The 24,470-nt window shown below is 49.1% G+C and overlaps 1 protein-coding gene across 1 annotated transcript in view; it reads left to right on the forward strand.

The window, feature by feature from the left end:
* Positions 1-24,470, forward strand: part of ATCAY (ATCAY kinesin light chain interacting caytaxin) — a 38,860-nt gene that overhangs the window by 11,082 nt on the left and 3,308 nt on the right. Inside the window, exons 3-12 of the mRNA XM_040241958.1 lie at positions 6,442-6,500; positions 10,905-11,126; positions 12,643-12,828; positions 13,232-13,334; positions 15,081-15,212; positions 16,108-16,194; positions 18,022-18,120; positions 18,810-18,845; positions 21,506-21,577; positions 22,848-22,880. Coding sequence (XP_040097892.1) covers positions 6,442-6,500; positions 10,905-11,126; positions 12,643-12,828; positions 13,232-13,334; positions 15,081-15,212; positions 16,108-16,194; positions 18,022-18,120; positions 18,810-18,845; positions 21,506-21,577; positions 22,848-22,880 — 1,029 coding nt within the window. The remainder of the gene's footprint in view (positions 1-6,441; positions 6,501-10,904; positions 11,127-12,642; positions 12,829-13,231; positions 13,335-15,080; positions 15,213-16,107; positions 16,195-18,021; positions 18,121-18,809; positions 18,846-21,505; positions 21,578-22,847; positions 22,881-24,470) is intronic.

Here is a 24,470-nt window from a genome sequence, read left to right on the forward strand (position 1 = left end):
GGCCTTGATTTTGGCCTTTCCCCGCCACTAGCAAAATGTGCCCTGATTCAATCTTTATTTCAGCAGACCTTTGCTGAGGGCTGCTTCTTCCAGGGCCAGGCGTGTGACTCACCAAAGCAAGAGAGGAAGAGACAGAATGCAGGGGTGAGGTGGAGGTCAGGTTCAGACAGGGTCTTCTGGAGGACACTAACCCAGCCTCAAAGGCTAAGCAATTCCACTGGGCAAAAAAAGCAGGAAGTGGCCCCTCTAGTCAGCGAGGGCAGGATGTGCAAAGGCGTTGGGACAGAGAGGACCTTCGCATGGTAGGGACTGCAATATGTAAGAGAGTCTGGTTAGATCACAGGTGTCAAGTTGGAGGGTTCACAGATGTCATGTCCAGAAGGAATGCCCAGAAGGGAAATTTGGACAGTTCTTTAACAAAGTACACACGCTGGCTTAAAATAAGAGATGTTTCTCTCACAGTTCTGGAGGCTAAACATCCAAAATCAAGGTGTCAACAGGGCCATGCTCCCTCTGAAGGGGCTAGGGAAGGATCCTCACTGCCTCCTCCTGCTTCGGGGGGTGGTTGGCCATCCTGGATGTTCCCTGGCTTGTAGATGCATCACTCCTTGCCTCCATCTTTTTTTTTTAAGCTTGTATTTTATTTTTTCATTTTAAAAAAATTTTTTGGCATTTAGTTGGTTTCCAATATTGTGTTAGTTTCAGGAGTACAGCAAAGTGAGTCAGTTATATGCATATATATGTATCCATTCTTTTTTAGATTCTGTTCCCATATAGGTCATTACAGAGCACTGAGTACAGTTCCCTATGCTATACAGTAGGTCCTTATTAGTTATCTATTTTATGTATAGTAGTGCGTATGGTTGGATAGCATCACTGGTTCAATGCACATGAGTTTGGGCAAATCCCAGGAGAAGGTGAGGGACAGGAAGGCCTGGCGTGCTGCAGTCCATGGGGTCATAAAAGTCAGACTTGCCTTAGTGACCGAATAACAAAAACAAAGTATGTATATGTCTATCTTAATCTTCCTATTTATCCCCTCACTTACCCTCTGGTAACCATAAGTTTATTTTCTACATCTGTAACTCTTTCTGTTTTGTAGATAAGTTCATTTGTAACATTTTTTTAGATTCCACATATAAGCAATATCATGATATTTGTCTTTCTCTGCCTGACTTACTTCACTCAGTATGACAATCTCAAGGTGTATCCTTGTTGCTGCGAATGGCATTATTTTGTTCTTTTCTATGGCTGTAATATTCCATGGTCTATAGGTCCCACCTCTTCTTTATCCATTCATTCATCAGTGGGCATTTAGGTTGCTTCCACATCTTAGCCATTGTAAATAGTGCTGCAATGAACATAAGAGTGCATATATCTTTTCAAATTTTGGTTTTCTCTGGATATATGCCCAGGAGTGGGATTGCTGGATCATAGGGTGACTCTATTTTTAGTTTTTGAAGGAACTTCCATACTGTTCTCATAGCGACTGCACCAATTTACATTCCCACCAACAGTGTAGGAGGGTTCCCTTTCCCCCACACCTTCTCCAGCATGTATTGTTTGCAGACTTTTTGATGCCGGCCATTCGGACCAGTGTGAGGTGGTACCTCATTGTAGTTTTGATTTTGCATCTGCTTGCATCTACCCATGGCCCTCTCCTCTGTGTGTGTTCAAACCTCCCTCTTCTTATGAGCCCACCAGTGAGTCTCGTATGACTTCATCTTAACGATGTCTGCAACTATTCCAAATAGGTCACATTCCTAGGTACTGGGAGTTCAGACCTGAGTTACATTTTTAGGGGATGCAAGGCAACCCACACCAGAAGCATAAAGCCACACTGTACACCTGGTGGAGTCGGGGAACCCCTTTTCACATGGGTTTCCCAACACAGACAGAAAGCAGGTGCTACATGGAGCCATCTGGATCCACTTGGAGTTTGTGAAGGGGTTTCAGGTGTGCAGAAGCTGAGATCTTTCTGATGCTTGGGGAATTAACCCCAGTACTTTGGCCCTGTGATGTGAAGAGCTGACCCACTGGAAAAGACCTTGATGCTGGGAAAGATTGAAGGCAGGGAGAGAAGAAGGCGACAGAAAGTGAGATGGTTGGATGGCATCACCGACTCAGTGGACATGAGTTTGAGCAAGCTCCAGGAGTTGATGAAGGATAGGGAAGCCTGGCGTGCTGCAGCCCATAGGGTCAAAAGAGTCAGATGCAACTTAGCAACTGAACACTTGGCCTTGAAAGCTGCAGCACTGTGGACCTGAGGGGCTGGCGCACATGTGCAGATTGGGCACAAGGGGGCAGTAGTGGGCAGTGACTGGACTCAGCTCAGCCGGTATGAATGGTTCAGCCCTCCCGGATCTCCCTGGTTTAACCTTGGTTCCCTCCTCTGTGAAACGGTCTTCTCCCTGCCTCATAGGGATGCTGTGAGGAGCAAATAAGATGATGCATTTCAACAAGATGTCAACATTTCGACACAGGGAGTGTCCTGCCATGGGGTAAATGACGGTTCTAGCTGATTCTAGCACAACAGGACTTCAGCCTCAAACTGACGGGTGCAGGGAAGGCAGAGTCAATGAGAAAAGGAACTAGAAGGAAATTCCAACATCCAGGTGAGCAGGGGTGGTGGACAGTCAGCTCCTGGTGGTGGTTACCATACAAGGAGGGGAGATCTGATTCAAGAAAAGACTGAAATCTAGACTTTTTTGTCTCATCTCTGATTTGACCGTGAGTTTAAAATGTTGTGAAATGCTGTGTGGGCAGGACAGAGCTAGCGGCGGTTCATCAGCTGCCAGTCTGCAATTTGGGAGCACAATTTCAGGTAACCTTGCAAGTAGGTGGTGTGCTGCCTGTCCTCTGGAACCCTGGACGTATTCGTGAATTACCAGCTGCCCTCCCCATGTTCAGAGCATGGGTGTCAGCTACAGACCAGAGGTACAGAGCAATGTGTACATGAAACGGGCATGGGAATTGTCTTATCTCAATCTGAAAGAAAGATGCCTCTTAAAACCTTCTGACTTAATCTGAAACTTGTTTTTTGCTTTTTTAAACGGAGGTGAGATTTCCATAATATAAAAATAGCCATCTTAAATGCACAACTCATCTGTTGTGCAACCATCAACTCTATTTAGTTCTAAAACATTCCATCACCCCAAAATGAAACCATTCCCATCAGCAGCCACTCCCCATTTCCCTGGCAACCACGAACCCACTCTCTGGGTCTGTGGATTTGCCTGTTTTAAATGTCTCATATAAATGGAATCACACCCTGTGTGTCCTTCTGCATCTGGCTTCTCTCACCAAGCATCCTCTTCTCAGGGTCCCTCCACATGGTAGCCAGTGTCAGCGCTTCTCTCCCTTTCGAAGCTGAATAATATTCCAGTCTGTGGATGGACCATGTTTTGTTTATCCATTCATCACTTGATAGACATTTGGGTTGTCTCCAGTGTGTCACGCTGCTGTAAGCATTTGGGTATGAGTTTTTGCATAGATGTGTGTCTTCATTTCCTTTGCACCTCTGCTTAGTTTTGACTTTTGACCTCCACGAGAGCAGGGCATCACCCAATTCATCCTTTATCTCCAAGACCCACCAATACTCCTGGAAGTGAGTGAAGTGAAGTCCCTCAGTCGTGTCCGACTCTTTGCGACCCCGTGGACTGTAGCCCTCCAGGCTCCTCCGTCCATGGGATTCTCTAGGCAAGAATACTGGAGAGGGTTGCCATTTCCTTCTCCAGAGGATCTTCCTGATCCAGGGATCGAACCCAGGTCTCCCGCATTGCAGGCAGACACTTTAACCTAAGATAGTGGTTACTCAAAGAACATTCGAAGCATAGTGAATGGGAGAAAGGTGGGCAGAGTGGGGGAAGGGTGTGGAGGAAGAAGCATGATTATATTCCATCCTGCAGAGGGTGCCAGCTCATGCCCTACGAAGAACAGAGGTGATAGGATAAATGTGTCCTTGTTGTTGTTCAGCCAGTAAGTCGTGTCTGACTCTGCAACCCCATGGACTGCAGCACACCAGGCTGTCCTTCACTATCTCCCAGAGTTTGCTCAAGGTTATGTCCATTGAGTTGGTGATGCCATCCAACCATCTTCTCCTCTGTCGCCCCCTCCTCCTCTTGCCCTCAATCTTTCCCAGCATCAGGATCTTTTCCAATGCGCCGGCTCTTCACGTCAGGTGGCCGAAGTATTGGAGCTTCAGCTTCAGCATCAGTCCTTCCAATGAATATTCAGGGTTGATTTCCTTTAGGATTAAGGGACTCAAGAGTCTTCTGCAGCACCACGATTTGAAAAGAAAAGAAAAAACGCCCTACTGTCCTTCTCCATCAAAACAGTTCCCCGTTTAGCTGAGCTGGCGCTGCTGAGTTGTAGAGATGAATTACCGCTGCAGTGCCTCCCTGAGTCAGCAGGCCCTGCAGCTGGAGCCCCTGACAGACCTGTGCACTCTGCAAACCCTTCTGCCTGAGTATTTCCCTGGGGAGCAAAGGAGCCAGAGCACGTGGGTCAGAATCAGGCAGAGTGAGTTGTGGTCCAGAAAACAGTCTGGACATTGCCAGGAAAAGCAGGTCTTATTTTGCAAATTCTTGCTCCACCAGTTAAAGGGGTGCAGATGCATAGCTGGCTGCCTTTCTCTTTTTTAAATTTTACATTTTAGTAGCTTTAGATTTACAGAAAAGTTGCAAGAATATTACAGAAAACTTCCAAACACACACCTCCTGTAATTAACATCTTACATGAGGCTGATACCTCTTACAATTAATAGACTAGTATTGATACATCATTATTAACCAAAGTCCACAATTTATTGAGATATCCATAGCAATTTTCTCCTAATATTCTTTTTCTTTCCTAGGATCGCACCCAAGATCCCACATAACATTTAGTCATCATGTCTCCTTAGGTTTCTCTGGACTATGACAGTTTCTCAGACTTTAAAAAAGAAAAATATTTTTTGATGTAGACCATTTTTAAATTCTTTATTGAGTTTGTTACAACATTGCTTCTGTTTTAAGTTCTGGGCCAGGAGGCATGTGGGATCTTAGCTCCCCTGACGAGGGATCGAACCCTCGCCCCCTGCATTGGTAGGCGAAGTCTTAACCATTGGACCTCCAGGGAAGTCCATCACAGACTTTCCTTGTTGTTGATGCCCTTGATGGCTTTGAGGAGGACTGGGGTCAAAGATTTTGTAGAACTTCCCTCCGTGGGAGTTTGTCTGGTGTTTTTCTCATGATGACCCTGGGGCCCTGGGTGTGGGGAGGACACAGGTGAGGGGCCATCTCATCCATCATCTTGGGGTGCCTGTCCTCAGCATGACTCTTCTTTGGTGTTGACCTGCATCCTGGGCTGAGGTCGTGCTGGTCAGGTGTCTCGACTGTAGAGTCACGCCTCCCTTTTCCCATACTGTCCCCTTTGGAAGGAAGTCATCGTACCCAACTCATGCTTACAGAGAAGAAGTTACTCCCTATCTTCCTGGGGACAGAGTGTTTACATACATTATTTGAAATTTGTCTGTGCAAGAAAAATTTGTCTCTTCTCCCCATGTTTATTTATTCAATCACTTGCTTGCTTCTGTATGGACTCATGGACATTTTATTTTGTACTTTGAATCACCATCCAATACCTCATGATATATTTTGTTGGTCAGGCCTGTCCAGTGTGGGCCATGGAGAGCTCTCTCAGTTGTCTGCTATGTCTATTGGACAATTTCTGGCTCATCGGAGACCAAACCCTGTGGGGTCAGCCCATGAAGAATGCTGCTTATATTCCGAATATAATATAGATGAGACTCTCCTTTTCTCTGGGCCCCAGCTTTTACTATCCAAAAAAAAAAGGCTTATGGGACTTCCCTGGTTCACCTTCCAATGCAGGGGGCAAGTGTTCCATCCCTAGTGGGAGAGCTAAGATCCCACATGCGGCAAAAAAAAAAAAAATCAAAACATTAAAAAAAAAAAAAGGAGCAATATTGTAACACATTCAGTATGTGTATATATTAGAGGCTTCAGTCATGTCTAACTCTTTGCCCCTCCATGGACTCCAGCCTACCAGGCTCCTCTATCCATGAGATTCTCCAGGCAAGAATACTGGAGTGGGTTTCCATGCCCTCCTCCAGGGGATCTTCCTGACTCAGGGATCGAACCTAGGTCTCTTGCATTGCAGGCTGATTCTTTACTATTTGAGTCACCAAGAAAGCCCAACAAATCATCCACATCAAAAAAAAAGTATTTAAAAAAAAGGCTTAATATTTGTTAGATTATCTGATGAGAGCCCTCTGGCGCTGATGGTTTGTGATTTTCTGTGCTCATGAACAGATGTATTTTCTCCCAATGATTTCCCAAAACTAAACAAATTCTGTTGCTATCATTCTGTCTGAACTCCACGCTTCTGCGGCTGGACTTGTGGTGCCTGGTGGCTGGTGTTCACTCCCGGCTGGGTCTGCAGGCCACTCCCAGAAGAGACGGGGATGGACTTGCTTGGCAGCCCCACAGAAGACACGTCCTGTAAGTTTCCATGTGTGCAGAAATGGGCACATGATCTGGGCTCTGCCCAGGACTGTAACTGTAGAAATGTCAGAGGCCATGCCTCCTGGGTGGAATGTCACAAAAGGGGGTTGTTCACCTCCAAGGCCTGTAGGAAAAGCAACTGTGATAGTGGCCCAGAGATGTGTGTGCAGTCAGTGTGTGGTGTGCCTGTATGTCCTTGAACTGGTGGCTCAGCCGCTCTGTGCCCCCAGTTCCTTATGTACTAAATGCAGGTAGTGAGCCTTCCACAGAAGGGGTATACAATGATTACATGAGATGATTTATGTAAAGTGCCCAGGGGAATGCCAGGCATAAAATCAGGAGGGCTCTCCTGCCCTGAGCACTCAAGAGGGCTCATGGGTCTGAGGACCCAAAGGCCTAGACTTTGAAAACAGGGAGTCTAGGGCAGCGAGATGGGCTACCTCAAACACTTGTTCTCCTCGATGGCATCTCCTGGCAGAGTCCTGCTGAGAGCTCCCATGCAGCCCATCACAGAGCCCACCCTAGAGAGGAAAGACTGCCCAGAGAAGGACAGCCACATCCCTGAGGTCACACAGGAGCGAGTACCAACTCTCCCTACCCCTGTACCATACTATGCCCATGAGCCAGGTAGAGGGATCAAGCTGTCCCAGGTCTCTGGGGCCAATCTGTATGGATCTGAATGGTTGGTCACCCTAGAATACCAGCCATTTTTCCCACCTGAGCATACATTCTCTGCCCAGTGTTGTCACATCCCCACAGGGTGACATTGGGTGACTCCCTTCTCCCCTCTGGGCCTCCACTTCCCACTTCTGTAAAACGAGGGGTGTGTGGTAACAGTACCTCACTTCCTAGGTGTGACTGCCTCAATGATGGCCTCCAAAGGTATCCAGATTCTAATTCTAGGAAACCACAAATGTTCACTCAGGTGGCAAAAGCAATTCTGCAGATAGGATTAAGTTAAGGAACTTGAGGGACCTCCCTCGTGGCTCAGTGGTAAAGAATCCACCTGCCAGTGCAGGAGACATGGGTTCAATCCCTGATCCGGGAAGATCCCACATGCTGTGGAGCAACTAAATCCATGCACCACAACTACCTAGCCCACACTCTAGAGCCTGTGCTCAGCAGCAGGAGAAGCCACCTCAGTGAGAAGCCTGCGCACCGCAACTACAGTAGCCCCTGCTGTCTGCAACTAGAGAAAGCCTGCATGCAGCAGTAAGACCCAGTGCAGGCAAAAATAAATAAGCAAATAATTAATTAATTTTTTTAAAGAAACTTGAGACGGGGGATGTGAACGTTAATTGTATAGAAGCCAGCTACATGGGCAAACATGTTTCTAGATATTTCTGTTGATGGTGTTTTCTAAATGAGATTTATATTTAAATTCATGCACTTTGAATAAAGCAGATTGCCTGTCATTTTGTGGGTGGGCCACATTTAATCAGTTGAAGGGTTCAAGGTGTGGGGGCGTCAGGGCAGGGAACTCAGGTGTGATTCATCCTGGGGCAAAATTCCTCTCCAACTGTGAACCTATGAAATCAAGCAATTTCTCTGCTTCCAAAGTACAAAGGTGAGACGCACAGAATAGATATTCCCACTGCAAATGGGAGAAATTGGAAGGATGAAGGGGTCACGAGTCCCAGCGAGTCTGAAATTTGGCAGGGCAAATTCCACTAGATTTTTTAAAAGGCAAATTCCATTAGGTTTGAAGGCTGAAGAATCATCCTCTTTGGTTCAGTGCCCTTTCCTCCGGGTCCACATGGTGACATTCTGCCTCTGTGGTTCCCTGCACTGTCAATCTTGCAGTCACCATGCGGTGATCCACAACTTGATCCCACCAGCCAAAGCAGCAGGATTCTTTTTAACATACTTATTTCTTTGGATGGGTTGGGTCTTAGTTGTGGTGCGCAGGCTTATTTGTTCCATGGCATGTGGGATCTTAGTTCCTGGAAGAATGAATGAAGGAAAATAGTCGCTCAGTCGTGTCCGACTCTCTGTGACCCCGTGGACTGCAGCCCACCAGGCTCTTCTGCCCATGGAATTCTCCAGGCAAGAATGCTGGGGTGGGTTGCCATGCCCTTCTCCAGGGGATGGATCTTCCTGACCCAGGAATTGAACCCAGGTCTCCTGCATTGTGGGCGGGTTCTTTACCATCTGAGCCACCAGGGAAGCCAGAATCAAACAAAATTCCCTGCATTGAAAGACAGATTCTTAAGCACTGGACCACCAGGTTAAGTGGTATTTTAAATCCAGCACTCCTGATTCACTGCTCCCAACACACTTCCCATGAAAAAGGCAGGGTAAGTTGAGAGGACTGGGGTCATATCCCTGGGAAGCTCCCTGCCTCAATGTCCTCATCTATAAAATGGGTAATATTTCCCATCACACAGTCATGATGACAGCAGGAAATTATGCCAGTGCCTCACATATAGCAGACACTCGGTAAACATGACTTATGGGTTTTGTTTTTTTTTTCCATTTTATTTATTTATTTATTTTTGGCTGTGCTAGGCCTTCATTGCTGTGCAGGGGCTTTCTCTAGTTGCAGCAAGGGAGGGCTATTCTCTATTTGCAGTATGCAGGCTTTTCATTGCGATGGCTTCTCTTGTTGCAGGCTCAGTAATTGTGGTGCTTCGGCTTAGTTGATCTGAGGCATGTGGGATCTTCCCAGGTCAAGGATTGAGCCTGTGTCTTCTGAATTAGCAGGCAGATTCCTAACCACTAGACCACAAGGGAGGTCTGTAACTTGCGTCTTTATAATTTTCTGCCAAAATGCATATTTCTATACCGCAGTGTCTCTTGAAGCAGTCTGACCTGTTGCTTATGCATCGAGAGCTTCAAAGTGAAAAAAAATATATATATATATATATATGTATGAGATTCAAAATGAAAAAAAAGGTAGTCCAAGGATTTCCCTGGTGGTTCAGTGGCTGACTCCAGGCTTCCAATGCAGGGGACACAGGTTTGATCCCTGCTCAGGGAACTAGATTCCACATGCTGCAAGTAAGACCAATCAAAGCACAATCAAATACATAAATAAAAATAAATAACTTTTTTAAAATGTGGTCCATTTAGTTATGGATCTATGAATGTCATCCAATATAAGAGAGGGGTGAGATTCTCCTTGATGTTGTTCAGTCGCTCAGTCGTGTCCAACTCTCTGCGACTCCATGGACTGCAGCACACCAGGATTCCCTGTCCTTCACTATCTCCTGGGATTTGCTCAGACTCATGTCCATTGAGTTGGTGAGGGACTCTCCAACTCGTTTATTAATTTTGTCTTCAAAGGCTGTGTAGTGAAACAGGGAAAATTTCTGGGGTCTCTGGAAGGTCAGCCTCTTTTCCCAGAGCTGCCTTTGGGGGAGGGGATGGCTTTCCTCCCCTTGTAAAACCCATAAGCCTGAGGGGTTAGCTCTGCTCCAAGGGCTGTTAGATGGTCTTAACCCCTTGGGGGCAACCCAGGAGGTAAAACCACCTTTTATAAGGAGACTAGAGTCCTGGCTAAGCGTCTTTAGGAGGAAGTGGTCCAAACCATGGGGAATATCCACCCCCATGGGCTTCAGAGTGACGTGGGAAGATCCTGCCTCCCTGTGCCTCAGTTTACTCATCTGTCCAATGGGGCAGTAGCAAGGCTACAACTGACTCAGCAGTAAAGAATCCACCTGTCAATGCAGGAGATCCAGGAGACACAAGAGACACAGATTCGATCCCTGGGTTGGGAAGATCCCCTGGAGGAGGGCATGGCAACCCACTTCAGTATTCTTACCTGGAGAATCCCATGGATAGAGGAGCCTGGCAGGCTACAGTCCATGGGGTGGAAAACAGTCAGACATGACTGAACACAAATATCTGTCTAGAGAAGTCGGAACATGAAAATGTGGGCTAGGGCCTGGCCTGTGTTATGTGATCACTAAAAGTTAATTGTTAGAGTCACACATCCCAGAAAGGGAAAAAGCAGAACTTGGACATTCTTCATCAGCCTTAGCCAGAAGGAAGAAAATGTGCAGATACTGGCAGGTCTGGAGTTCAATCTGAAGACCAGGCTGCCTGGGGTCTAATCCCCATGTCATTGTTTGACCTTGACTCGACTCGCCTGTGAGTCCCATTTTGCAGATGGTAAGAGCTCAAGCTCAGAGCAAGGTGGCACTGCAGGGTCACAGAGCTGGTGGGTAGCAAGGTCAGGCTCTGAACCCAGGACTGTCCAATGTCCAAGTGTCTGCCCTTTACCTCCAAGCTGGTTGGTTCCATTAACTGCTGCTGTGAAAGGATGCTGTCTGATTTCTAACCACTCCCCACGGCAGGGCAGAACAGATCTCTGTAGGATCTGGAATAGAAAAAGGGGAAGAAAAAACAAGCGACTGATTTGGTTTTGCTTTGACTTTCTGTTTTCCCTTTCCCCCACAGCCCCTCCCAACACGCTGAACTTCAATGGGGCTCATCGTAAGCGAAAGACGCTGGTGGCCCCTGAGATCAACATTTCCCTGGACCAGAGTGAGGGCTCCCTGCTGTCAGATGACTTCCTAGACACCCCCGATGACCTGGACATCAACGTGGATGACATTGAGACCCCTGATGAGACCGACTCACTGGAGTTCCTGGGGAACGGCAATGAGCTGGAGTGGGAAGGTGAGGTCGGTCGCTCACTGTCCCTACCCGACCCCCAAATCGGACCCCAGTGCTCCTCTCAGTTTCTGGGGCCATCTTGCCAGAGTCCCCCCTCCTCCATTCCCAGAGGTTCAAGGCGGGCAGGGCTTCTTTTGTTGTTTTTTTTTGGGGGGGGGGGGTTGGCCACACTGTGTAGCATTTTAGTTCCCAGACCAGGGATGGAACTTGTTCCCCCTGCATTGGAAGCATGGAGTCTTAACCACTGGCTCACCATGGAAATCCTGGGGTGGGGCTTCCAACCCAAGACTCCCAAAACAGGCCCTGGGACTCCACGTGCATTCTCTCGTGGTCTTGTGGACTTTGCTGGGAGACGTGTCTTTCACCCAATTCCCTTGATCAAAGGTAATCAAGACCAGAAGGAGGGGCCGCCCCCTGATTCCACAGGTGTACGTGCAGCAGGTCTTGATTGCCATGTAGGGGTAGGGTAGAGAGGGCAGGGACCCGTTGGGAAAACACGGTGCCTGCCTGCTCTCAGGGCAGTCAGAAAGCAGGGCTCTGGGTAACAGAACAAATGGACACAAGGTAATTGCACCTGGTCGCTGGTGCTGTGGGAGAAATAGGTGATGGGGGGGGGCTCATTCAGGCAATTCAACCCTCCCAAGGGACACTGGGCCACATTTGGGGGCATCTGTGGTTGTCACAACTGGGGGGATCCTGGCCTCTAGGGGGTGGGATCAGGGATTGCTGCTCCACACCCTGTAGTGCCCAGGACGCCCCCCACAGGCAGTGACTAGCCCTAAATGTCCACAGTGCCCAGCCCAAGACACCCGGAACCAGGCTTCCTAGGGTGAGGGGGGTTCTTCGGCAGGGTTGTTGGGACTGGCCTCACTGGGTATTACTGGAGCTGATATTCCAAAGCAAGAACACAGGTCAGAAGATAGCAACAGGGAATTTCCCTGGTGGTCCAGTGGCTAAGACCCCATGCTCCCAATGCAGGGGCCCAGGTTCGATCCGTGGTCAGGAAACTAGATTCCGCATGCTGCAACTAAAGATCCTGCATGCTGCAACTAAGAGAGCGCAATCAAATAAGTACTTTTTAAAAAGGTAGCAATGGTGGTGTCCATGGGGACGGAAGCAGAGGCACGGCATTTGTTGGGTGGATGTGAAATACGAAGGGGAAAGAGATCGAAGATGGTAGCTGGGTTTAGGGCCTGAGCAGCTGGGGAAACAGCCCGGCTATTTTCTGAGGCGGGAAGATTGCAGGATGACAGATGGGCAAGAGACAGATAATTTCAAGAGTGGTTAAGAACCCCTGAGAAGCCCAGAGAAGGAAAAAATGTGTGCAAGTTCACCCAGCAAGAAATGGGCTCTACCCAGAAAAAGGGTGAGGTGAGTGGTCTTCCTCTGGCCTGGGGAGGAGAGGAAGAGGCTCTGTGGCCATGGGCGGCCAAGGCAGCCCTCCCAGAGAGGGAGGCTGGGAAGAGATGTCCAGATTCAGGCGTCCCTCCTTCTCACCCTCCCTGCTGCCCTGCTCCAGATGATACCCCCGTGGCTGCTGCCAAGAACATGCCTGGGGACAGCGCGGACCTGTTTGGGGACGGCTCGGTGGAGGACGGCAGCGCAGCCAACGGGCGTCTGTGGAGGACGGTGATCATTGGGGAGCAGGAACACCGGATCGATCTACACATGATCCGGCCCTACATGAGGGTGGTGACCCACGGAGGTGAGACCATGCCCCGAGGCCCCCTCCTGGCTCCAACAACTAGAGGGCCCAGGAGCGGTCCTCTCTGAACCTCGGTCTCTTCTTCTGAGCCAGGGGGATGTTAAGCTGTAGTGTCTAGGTGTGCAGGGATGAAACTCACATGGGGGCAAGGCTTAGACACGTAGGGGCACACCAGAGGTACCCACGAGGGTGGCTGGCATCCCCCATGGAAGGTGTTTTCTGGCTTCTCTAGCCAGGCTGCTGGGGCTCAGAGCTTTGTCCTCTGAGTATGATCAGTGGGTGGGAGGGGGCCGGCCAGCTATGTATGAGACGCATGCATGGGGCAGAGCACAGGGCAACTCAGAGCTGGGAGAGGGCTCTGCCCAGCCCTGCCCAGCGCTGCTCACCAGCTGCCTCTCCGCAGGGTACTACGGCGAAGGTCTCAACGCCATTATCGTCTTTGCTGCCTGCTTCCTCCCGGACAGCAGCTCCCCTGACTACCACTACATCATGGAGAACCTCTTCCTGTAAGTGACCTGGCCGCTCCATCCCAGCTGCCCACAGTTCTGAGGTTCCCAGCCGGTGGGCAGGACAGGCAGCAAGGACCACACTGGGTGGTTCTGCCCAGCACCAGGGAAGGGCTGGACCACGGGCAGACCAGGGTGGGCTTCCCCGGTGGCTCAGCGGTAAAGAATCCACCCGCCAATGCAGGAGACACAAGAGACATGGGTTCGATCCCTGGGTTGGCAAGATCTCCTGGAGGAGGACATAGCAACCCACTCCAGTATTCTTGCCTGGAGAATCCCATGGATAGAGCAGCCTGGCAGGCCCCAGTCCTCAGGGTCACACAGAATCAGACTCGACAGAAGCGACTGAGCACGCATGCACACTATGCGGTAGCCACAGTGCTAAGGGCTTTGTATGTGAGAGCACGTTCCTCCCCAACAAGACTCTGTGGGGCAGTTACGGTTGCCTCCCATTCTGTGGCTGCAGTGCTTGAGGCACAGAGAGGTTAAGTCACTTGCCCAAGGACACACAGGTACAGTTTTGCTAGGATGGAGACAGATAATTAAGCATAAAGCACCTGGTAGGACTTCACTGGTGTCCAGTGGTTAAGACCACACCATCCTTGGGTTCTTAATGCAGGGCTGTGGGTCTGATTCCTGGTTGGAGAACTAAGATCCCGAAACACACTATATGCCTCCTGGTGTGGCAAAAAAAAAAAAAAAAAAAAAAAAAACTGGCAGATGACAGTAAGAGCTCAGCAAATCGTTATCACTCCAATTTTCATTATGAAGATTTCCTTCTTCCTCGGGAGAGGGGGGTGAGGGTGCCAGGTGGGCCAGAGGAAGAGGAAGTACCCATGGAAGGTCAGATCAGAAAGTGGCCTGACTTGTCAGGGAGCCCAGTCTCCCTGATTTACAGATGGGGAAGTGGAGGCTGAAAGAGGAGAGGATTCTTCTGAAATCACTTAGGAGGAGACAGGGCTGGGATGGACCCCAGGTCCCTAAAGTCAGGTGCAGTGGACCACTGGCTGTGGGTATCTGTCCCCCAAGGGCATCTGGGGCTGTTGAAACTTACATTCCAGAATTAATGGAGACATTAGATGAGTTCAAGAGTATAAATCACTCGGCACCCACTAAACCCACTCAAAAAAATTGTTTAGTTGCTAAGTTGTGTCCAGCTCTTTCCGACCCATGGACTGCAGGGTGCCAGGCTTCCCCATTCTCCACTCTCTCCTGTAGTTTGCTCAAATTCATGTCCATCAAGTTGGTGATGCCCTCCAACCATCTCATCCTCTGTGGTCCCCTTCTCCTCCTGCATTCAATCTTTCCCAGCATCAGGGTCTTCTCCAATGAGTGGGCTCTTCCCATCAGGTGCCAAAGTACTGGAGCTTCAGCTTCAGCATCAGTCCTTCCAACGATTGTTCAGGGTTGATTTCCTTTTAGGATCGACTGGTTTCATCTCCTTGCAGTCCAAGGGACTCAGTTTAAAAAAAAAAAAAAAAAACACTCCTCAGTAAGATAGTAACTACTACTATTATTGTGCCGACTGACCCAGATTTTGGGGGGTGTTTGGGAGTCCTCTGCTCCCCTCCCCCGCCATCCGGCTGAGCATGCCAGGACAGCCAACGACACCTGAACAGGTGTGACACAGCCAGGGCAGGTAGAAACAGAAAGGACGGGGGGCACAGGGCTTAGTCCCGGGGAACCGGGCTTCCTGACTCTGAGCCAGTTCTGCCGGGTCTCCGGTCCTCTGTGCCCCGTGACTAGGTACGTCATCAGCAGCCTGGAGCTCCTCGTGGCGGAAGATTACATGATCGTGTACCTGAACGGCGCCACGCCCCGGCGGAGGATGCCGGGCATCGGCTGGCTGAAAAAGTGCTACCAGATGATCGACCGGAGGTGAGTGCATGCAGCTGAGGGACGGCCTCGGTGTGCGGCGGGCCCACGCACTGAAGTCCTTCCCACCTGAAAGGGCCAGTCTGGGTGGCTTAAACACCAGACGTGTGTGTGGTCTCCTAGTTCTGGAAGCCAGAAGTCCTTGGTCAAGTTGTCCGCGAGGTCGGTTCCTTCTGGAACTGTGAGGGAGAACTCCCCTTGTGCGCGCCTGTGTGCAAATGCCCTCTTTTATAAGGACATTCCCTTGACTGTGGGTTAGGCGGCAGGCCCTGCTGGGATATGATCTCACCTTAGCTAATGACCCCTGTAGTGATCCTGCTCCCAGACAAAGAGGGCTGCAGTTCAGTTCGCCCGTAGCAGGCGCTTAGAACTGGGGACCCTAGAAAATCTTTCAGGAAGGAGAGGTGATGTGGCCGTGCAAGGGCTTCCCAGGTGGCGCTAGTGGTAAAGAACCTACCTGCCAATGCCGGAGACGTAAAAGATGCGGGTTCAATCCCTGGGTCGGGAAGATCCCCTGGAGGAGGGCATGGTAGCCCCATCCAGTATTCTTGCCTGGAGAATTTCATGCACAGAGGAGCCTAGTGGACTACAGTCCATGGAGTCACAGAGTTGGACACGACTGAAGTGACTTACACACGCATGCACATGGCCACACAGTCAGATCCTCAGAATCTAAATTAAGAGGGAGCCGGGGCCAGACATGGGCTCTGCCACCTGCAGACTCTTCAAGGGGTGGAGGGGGTGGGCTTAGCTTAACCAAAACTCAGTCTCCTCCCCGTCAATAGAGATTATCAGAGCACCGCCTGGGCTCACAGAGTGGGTGACACCCCTTAGCTGCTCCCTCCCTGGGGCTTTCCCCTCAGGGAGCCCAAATTGCTCTCTCTGCCTCCCCACACAGACTTCGGAAAAACCTGAAGTCCTTAATCATCGTCCACCCATCCTGGTTCATCCGCACCGTTCTGGCCATCTCCCGCCCTTTCATCAGGTGAGATCGTGATCTGAGTCCAGATACCCACCTGGGTTGCCATGTGTCTTTTTTTTTTTTAATCACCATTTTTCAGCTCCTCTTTGGGGAGTCTATATTGTTGCTTTACACAGTTTAAAATTGGACTTCCCCAGCAGTCCAGTGGTTAAGATTCTGTGCTTATCCGTGGTGGGGGAACTAAGATCCCTCATACTGTGTGATATGGCCACTATATGGACCTTTGTCGGCAAAGTGACGTCTCTGTTTTCTAACACACTGTCTAGATTTTTGTCATAGCTTTCCTTACAAGGAGCAAGCGTCTTTTGATTTCATGGCTGCAGTTATCATCCGCAGTGATTTTGGTGCCCAAGAAAATAAAATCTGTCACTGCTTCCACTTTTTTGCCTTCTATTTGCTATGAAGCGATGGGACCAGATGCCATGATCTTAGTTCTTTTAATGTTTTTTTAATGTTGAGCTTCAAGCCAGCTTTTTCAGTCTCCTCCTTCACCTTCACCAAGAGGCTCTTTAGTTCCTCTTTTTATTTTTTATTATTTTACTTTTTGGTCATGCTTCTCAGCATGTGGGATCTTAGTTCCCCAACCAGGGATCGAACCCAGGCCCCCTGCAGTGGAAGCTCGGAGTCCTATCCACTGGACCACCAGAGAAGTCCTCATTTGATTATTTTATGACTTATTGTACAGTTACTTTCTCTGAGCCTTAGAGAACGTAACTCATTGTTAGAAAAACTGATTTGACCTTGAAAAGGAGTTTATTTGGCATTGTACCAAAATTAGATTTAAGGTAATGTTTTAAAAAAAAAAAATCACGAGTTCAAAGCCCCAAGCTGGTGACCAGTCACATCAGTAGTAGCCAGTGGTCAGAGCTGGATTTGGACGGGAAGAAGCCATTCACCCGGGAAGAATGGAAGATGAGTCAGCAGTCCCCACGTGCACCTGTCTCATGCCCAAGTGACTACTGATGCAACCAGACAGTGACGACTGTGCCATGAAAGTGTTCTTGGGAAGACTGACACAGAGGAGCACCTCCTGGGGAAGATGGAGCCTGGAGTCTGATATTAATAGCATCTTGTCCCTCTCTGCTTTCTTCCTTCCTTCCCTCTATGCTCAAAAGTCCATGTAGTCAAAGCTATGGTTTTTCCAGTAGTCGTGTATGGATGTGAGTTGGACGAAAAAGAAGGCTGAGCACCGAAGAATTGATGCCTTCAAAGTGTGGTGCTGGAGAAGACTCTGGAGAATCCCTTGGACTGCAAGGAGATCAAACCAGTCAATCCCAAAGGAAATCAACCCTGAATATTCATTGAAAGAACCGATGCTGAAGTTGAAGCTCCAATAGTTTGGCCACCTGATGCAAAAAGCTGACTCATTAGAAAAGACCCTGATACTGGGAAAGATTGAAGGCAAGAGAAGAGAGCGACAGAGGATGAGATGGTTGTATGGTGTCACCGACTCAATGGACGTGAGTTTGAGCAAACTCAGGGAAGGACAGAGAGGCCTGGTGTGCTGCAGTTCACGGGATCTGAGAGTCAGACGCGACTGAGCGACTGAGCGACTGAACAACAACTCTTTGCTCAGCAGGGACTGGTGTCAGACACATGGCTCAGAAGCCTTCCCTTCTTGCAGGCGGAGACCCCAGGTTCTGCTCTGTACCCACACCAGGGGCAGGGGGTGAGGTCTGGCATGGGCTGAGAGGGAGGTTTGGGTGAGTGTGCTGGGGCATCCTGGAATAGGGCTGCGTGTGCATCCCTGGCTGCCATCGCTCCCTCTGACCCTGAGTCACCACCCCAAGGGCTGGCTTTCAGACGTGTCCCTCATTCTCCTCCCGCTAGCGTCAAGTTCATCAACAAGATCCAGTATGTGCACAGCTTGGAAGATCTGGAGCAGCTCATCCCCATGGAGCACGTGCAGATCCCAGACTGCGTGCTACAGTGAGTGTCTTGTGCCGTGGGAGCACTGCCTCACCTCCATCCCCATCATCCCCAGAGCTGCTCATCTCCCAACCTCCCATGCTCTGCCAGTCAGGCTGCCAGAGAACCAGACCTGAGTGGAAGAGCAAGACAGAGGGAAATAGAGTGAAACAGGCGCCTGTGAAATGACAGAATACAGTGGACCTGGCCCCTCTAGTGCAGGCAGAGGGGCCAGTGAGTCCTGGCCCCTGGCTTGTCTTTATAAATAAAGTTTTATTGGTACACAGCTATGCTTGTCCATTTACAAACCATCCACGGCTGCTTTCGAGCTACAACAGAATCAAGGGGTTGCCACAGAGACTGGTCTGAAAAGCCGAAAATATTGACTCTCTGGCCCTTTGTGTGTGGGGGGGGCTTCTGTAGACAAAGCCACATTAATAATTAATTGCTTTATCCTGGCTTTGTTTAGGGCAGATGCTAGAAATGTCTGCTGAGTTGCAGCAACACCAGACACTGGAATATGCCAGTAAAACAGCTATCCCTGCCCTGAGGTGGGATGAAGTGGGGCTTTGTAAAGTAGCTGCAGGCTATCCTGTCTGCTCTGAAGCCTGGCATGTGTTCAGATGTGACAGTGAGACTGCTTTCCTGTTCCCAGAGGAGAGAGGATTCCCAGGCCACCTCTTAAGCCTTCTCCTTTTTCTGTCTTCCAGGTATGAGGAGGAACGGCTGAAGGCCAGGAGGGAAAGGTATGTGTGGAGCGGCCTGTATTCTGGCCGGGTTGGGGCTGGTGCTGAGCTGGGTCAAGGCTGGGGGAAGCCGGCGGCTTCAACTCAGTTGGGATCCATTTCACGCACACATGTGTTTCAAAGCCCTGCCTTCTCTAGAGGGATTAGAGTCAGACCCAGGCTGGACCCTTCTGCTCCACGGGGTTCCCCTCTTGCCCTCTACCATCCAGGAAACTCTCCACCCTCCAGGGTCCCCATACTCTGCATGCCCCCTCCTCCCTTCCAAGGGCCCTCCACCATCTGGGAACCCCCCTATACTCCAGTTTCCCTCCTCCTTCCCAGGGCCCCCTCCATCCTCCAGGGCCCGCCTCCCTCTGGGGTCCCTCCACTCTCTGGGACCCCTTCTGTCCTCCAGGGACACCTCCAAGGGCACCCTCTGCCCATGTAGGTCCTATGGGTGCAGGAGAGAGGGGAGACAGAGCAGGGGTCCCTCTGGATGTGGAAGAGAGGGGAATCCATCTACTGTTCCCCTGCCCAGGGCTCTGGGGGTCCTCCTGGGGGCCTGGGCCTTATCCTCTGCACAGTAAAGCCATGGGTCATGAAGATCCTTTTTGTATAGTTTTTCTATGTTTTCTTGTTACCTTTTCTTAATATCTTTTGCTTCTGTCAGGTCCATACCATTTCTGTCCTTTATTGCACCCATCTTTGCATGAAATATTCCCTTGGTATCTCTAATTTTCTTGAAGAGATCTCTAGTCTTTTCCATTCTGTTGTTTTCCTCTATTTCTTTGCATTGACCACTGAGGAAGGCTTTCTTATCTCTCCTTGCTATTCTTTGGAATCCTGCATTCAGATAGGTATATCTTTCCTTTTCTCCTTTGCCTTTAGCTTCTCTTCTTTTCTCAGCTATTTGTAAGGCCTCCTCAGGTAACCATTTTGCCTTTTTGCATTTCTTTTTCTTGAGGATGGTCTTGATCACTGCCTCCTGTACAATGTCATGAACCTCCATCCATAGTTCTTCAGGTACTCTGTCTATCAGATCTAATCCTTTGAGTCTATTTGTCACTTCCACTGTATAATTATAAGGGATTTGATTTAGGCCATACCTGAATGGTCTAGTGGTTTCCCCTACTTTCTTCAATTTAAGTCTGAATTTGGCAATAAGGAGTTCATGATCTGACCCACATTCAGCTCTAGGTTTTGTTTTTGCTGACTGTATAGAGCTTCTCCATCTTTGACTGCAAAGAATATAATCAATCTGATTCCAGTATTGACCATCTGGTAATGTCCACATGTAGCATCATCTCTTGTGTTGTTGGAAGAGGGTGTTTGCTATGACCAGTGCGTTCTCTTGGAAAAACTGTTAGCCTTTGCCCTGCTTCATTTTGTACTCCAAGGCCAAACTTGCCTGTTACTCCAAGTACCTCTTAACTTCCTACTTTTGCATTCCTGTCCCCTGTAATGAAAAGGATCTCTTTTGGGTGTTAGTTCTAGAAGGTCTTGTAGGTCTTCATAGACCCGTTCAACTTCAGCTTCTTCAGCATTACTGGTTGGGGCATGGAATTGGATCACTGTGATATTGAAAGTTTTGCCTTGGAAATGAACAGAGGTCATTCTGTCATTTTTGAGACTGCACCAAGAACTGCATTTGGGACTCTTTTGTTGACTATGAGGGCTACTTCATTTCTTCTAAGGGATTCTTAGCCCACAGTAGTAAATATAATGGATATCTGAGTTAAATTCACCCATTCCAGTCCATTTTACTTCACTGATTCCTAAAATGTCTATGTTCACTCTTGCCATCTCCTGATTGACCACTTCCATTTTAACTTGATTCACAGACCTAACATTCCAGGTTCCTATGCAATACTGTTCTTTACAGCATTAGACTTTATTTCCATCACCAGTCACATCCACAGCTGGGTTGTTTTTTGTTTTTTGTTTTTGCTTTGGCTCTGTCTCTTCATTGTTTCTGGAGTTATTTCTCCACTGATCTCCAGTAGCATATTGGGCACCTACCGACCTGGGGAGTTCATCTTTCAGGGCCATATCTTTTTGCCTTTTCGTATTGTTCATGGGGTTCTCAAGGCAAGAATACTCAAGTGGTTTGCCGTTTCCTTCTCCAGTGGACCATGTTTTGTCAGAACTTCCCACTGTGACCTGTCTGTCTTGCGTGGCCCTGCACAGCATGGCTCATAGTTTCATTGAGTTAGACAAGGCTGTAGTTCATGTAATCAGTTTGATTAGTTTTCTGTGATTGTGGTTTCTTATTCTATTATTTTCTAATCTTTGTTATTATTCTGATCCCTCTTGTTTATATTTTTCTTATTATATATATATATATATTTTTTTTTTCTTTTTCTTCTCTCTCTTTGCTGCTGGAGTCTCATTTTACCCCTCAGGGGCTGTTATCTTTTATTCTTCATTATTGTTCTGCTTTTTAAAAATCTCTCTCTATATATATTTTTTGTTTCTTTCTCCCCATGGCCTTCATCTTGATGAATTCCTGACCATCCCATCACTTGCTCCACCCTCTGGGCCCTGGTGCTTCCCAGGGCAGGCAGACCCTTTTCAGATTGCTGTCGGGTCACAGCAGCCCAGATGGAGGGGCAGTGGGAGCCAGGAGCCCCTCAGCCCACTCGGCCAGCTGGTCACCCCTGCTCACCTCTTTCTGTTCCCAGCGCGAGGCTGCAGCCAGAGTACGTCCTGCCCAGGTCTGAAGAGAAGGCAGAGGCAGGGCTAGCAGAAGACAGGTAAGCGTCTAGGTGGCTGTGGGCAAGAGCTCACACCTACCAGGGGCTGCCGAGCCTAAAGAACATCAGATGAAGGTGATCTGAGGTCACTATGGTGCGGAAATAAGACCACCTTGGGACTTCCCTGGTGATCCAGTGGTTAAGACTCTGCACTCCACTACATGGGATGCAGGTTTGATCCCTAATCCTGTATGCTTCATAGTGATGCAAAAAAATAAATAAAAGGTCCACCATGAGACCTACTCCATCAAACCATTTTAATGTGAATTTAATAGATCTCTTTAGAGTCCCTTGGACTGCAAAGAGATCAAACTAGTCTATCCGAAAGGCAATCAACCCTGAATATTCATTGAAAGGACTGATGCTGAAGTCAAAGCTCCAATACTTTGGTCACCTGCCTCAAAGAGCCAACTCATTGAAAAAGACCTGGATGCTTGGAAAGATTGAAGGCTAAAGAAGAAGAGGGCAACAGAGGAGGAAATGGTTGGAGGGCATCACCGACTCAATGGACACGAGTTTGACCAAACTCCCGGAGATGGTGAAGGACAGGGAGGCCTAGGGTGCTGCAGTCCATGGGGCTGCAAAGAGTCAGACATGACTGAGCAGTTGAACAACAACAGTTGTGCGCAACCAGCACCTCTCTCCCAAACATTCTTTCCGCCCAGAGGGAGACCCTGTACCCCACTAAGGAGTTCCTTCCTTCCCCTCCCCTCCTAATTTGTCTTTAATCCAGTGACTCTCTGTTATTATAAAAGTCCTTTAGTGCCTCCCTCTGGGATGTGCAGACAGATGGCATGGGCCCCTCCTTCCCTGTCTCTTTCTGTGCCATCTGCCTCCTGCAGTTGCTGCTTATTGTACCCTTCTTCTCCTGTCCTTGGGCTCTTTGAGAGCAGTGGCTATATCTTGGGACTGTCCCCTCCTCCTCCTCCTGCCCTGCGTCTATCACAGGCCAAGCACGGGGACCAGAGACCAGGATCTGCTCTCAGATGGAGGTTCTGGCTGGCCTTTGTGCAGGCCCTGGTGGGTGGGTCCCACCTTCCAGGCGGGTGGGCCTGGGGCAGCACTGGTGGTTTCACTTTGTGGCAGCCAAGGGGCTTGACTCTCCTCGTGACTACCTGTCCTGGCTCATTTGTTACACAGCAGACACATGCTGATGCTTGCTTTGTGCCAGATCAGGATGCAGCCATGTTGGCCCTCATAGGGCTCACAGCCAAATGCCAAGGCTCCCCAAACAGGCAACTAATGCTGGGATTTCTTCCTTTTCCCACAGGTCTGCTCTGGCCACAGAAGATCAGGAAACGAGGTGCATAGGAAGCCGGGGGGAGGAGGGTGGTGTGGTTCTTGGCACTTTTTTTGGAAACATTCTAAGTGGAACCTAGCCTGGATGAGTCCTCGTGACTTGGTGGTGGAGGGAGGAGGCACCAGGGAGGCAGAGAGATCATAGTTACCGTGACAACAGGGCCTCCTCTGGGGTTGAGTGAGCGGCTGGTCCCTGCCCAACTCCAGGGGTACAATGATGGGAGGTCCCATGCTGAGGACCCTGGCTGAGACATTCATCCATAGCCAGGACCCCTGAGACCTGGGATTTAACTCAGCTGAAGGGTGCGCTGCCTGCCCACTACCTATGTCAGTGTGTCTGCCTGGCTCTAGATGCCAGAAAAAGCCTCCCTGTGTGTCACGGGTCCTGGGGACCACCCTCAGGGTCCATGGTTTGCTAGAAGGACTCACGGGACTCAGCAAAGCAGATATGCTCACGGTTATGGTTTATCACAGTGGACGGGTGGATACAGATCAAAATCAGCAAGCAATAAGAAGAGCTGTATGGGGCTGGGCAAAGAAAGATAGGTACAAGTTCCCAGCTGTTGTCTCCCAGTGGACTCGTGGGGACAGCCCTTTATTCTCCCAGCAGCCAAGTGTGGTGGCGCACACCAAGTGTCACCAACCTGTGCTGCTTGCCAGGAGCCCTGGTGTCCAGGGTGTTTACTGGGGGTCAGTCATATGCATGGTGGGCTGTACACATGGCTGACCTTCGTCTCTAGCCCTTCCAAAGGTTGAGCTGATACCATATGGTCCACAGCTCCTGTCTTAAGTCATACTGTCAGCATAGACTATCCAGCATGACCCAAGGTCCCAGACAAACAAAGATACTCTTATCAAGAAGGACATTCCAAGGTCATGGAGGTGGCCTCCAAGGGGCTGGGAAAGGGCCAGACTTTTCTTTGGAATGTGCAGGGTTAATCCTTGACCACATTCTCTGCTACAAATCTGTAACATGGGCCAGCTACATGTCTTAATATTATCCATGTGACCCAAGAAGCCCCAAGCTGAGAAATAAACATGAAAAATGGACTTAAACCAGTACTGCCCTGGAGACACTGAATAGAGGCAAGTTCTCAATGCGTTTCTGACAAGACCATCTCAATCCATGCGTTCTGAAAATAAGTCCCCGTCCATAGACACAAAACACACAAGGAAATCATTCACCGTGAAAAAAGTCATACAACAAACAGCAGAATTAGACACCCCACCCCGGGGAACCTCAGGCAGAGATAATAAAAAACAAGCACTTTTTAAATGATTAAATACATAATAGAAAGAATGGTTGGGAGCAATGAATAGATGGACAGATGGATGGGTGGGTAGATGGACAGGTATATGGGTGGGTGGATAAACAGATAGATGGGTCCAGTGGATAGATGGACAGATAGGTGGATGGGTGATGGATGAGTCGATGGATGGATGGTTGAATGGGTGTGTGGATGGATAAATGGATGGTTGGATGGATGGGTGCGTGTGTAGATAGATGGATGGTTGGTTGGACAAGTGAATGGATGTATGGATGTACAGATGATGGATGGATGGTTGGTTAGATGGATGAATGGATGAGTGTGTG

This window comes from Oryx dammah, unplaced genomic scaffold (genome assembly GCF_014754425.2).
Source record: "Oryx dammah isolate SB20612 unplaced genomic scaffold, SCBI_Odam_1.1 HiC_scaffold_5, whole genome shotgun sequence".
In the NCBI taxonomy this organism is placed as follows: domain Eukaryota; kingdom Metazoa; phylum Chordata; class Mammalia; order Artiodactyla; family Bovidae; genus Oryx; species Oryx dammah.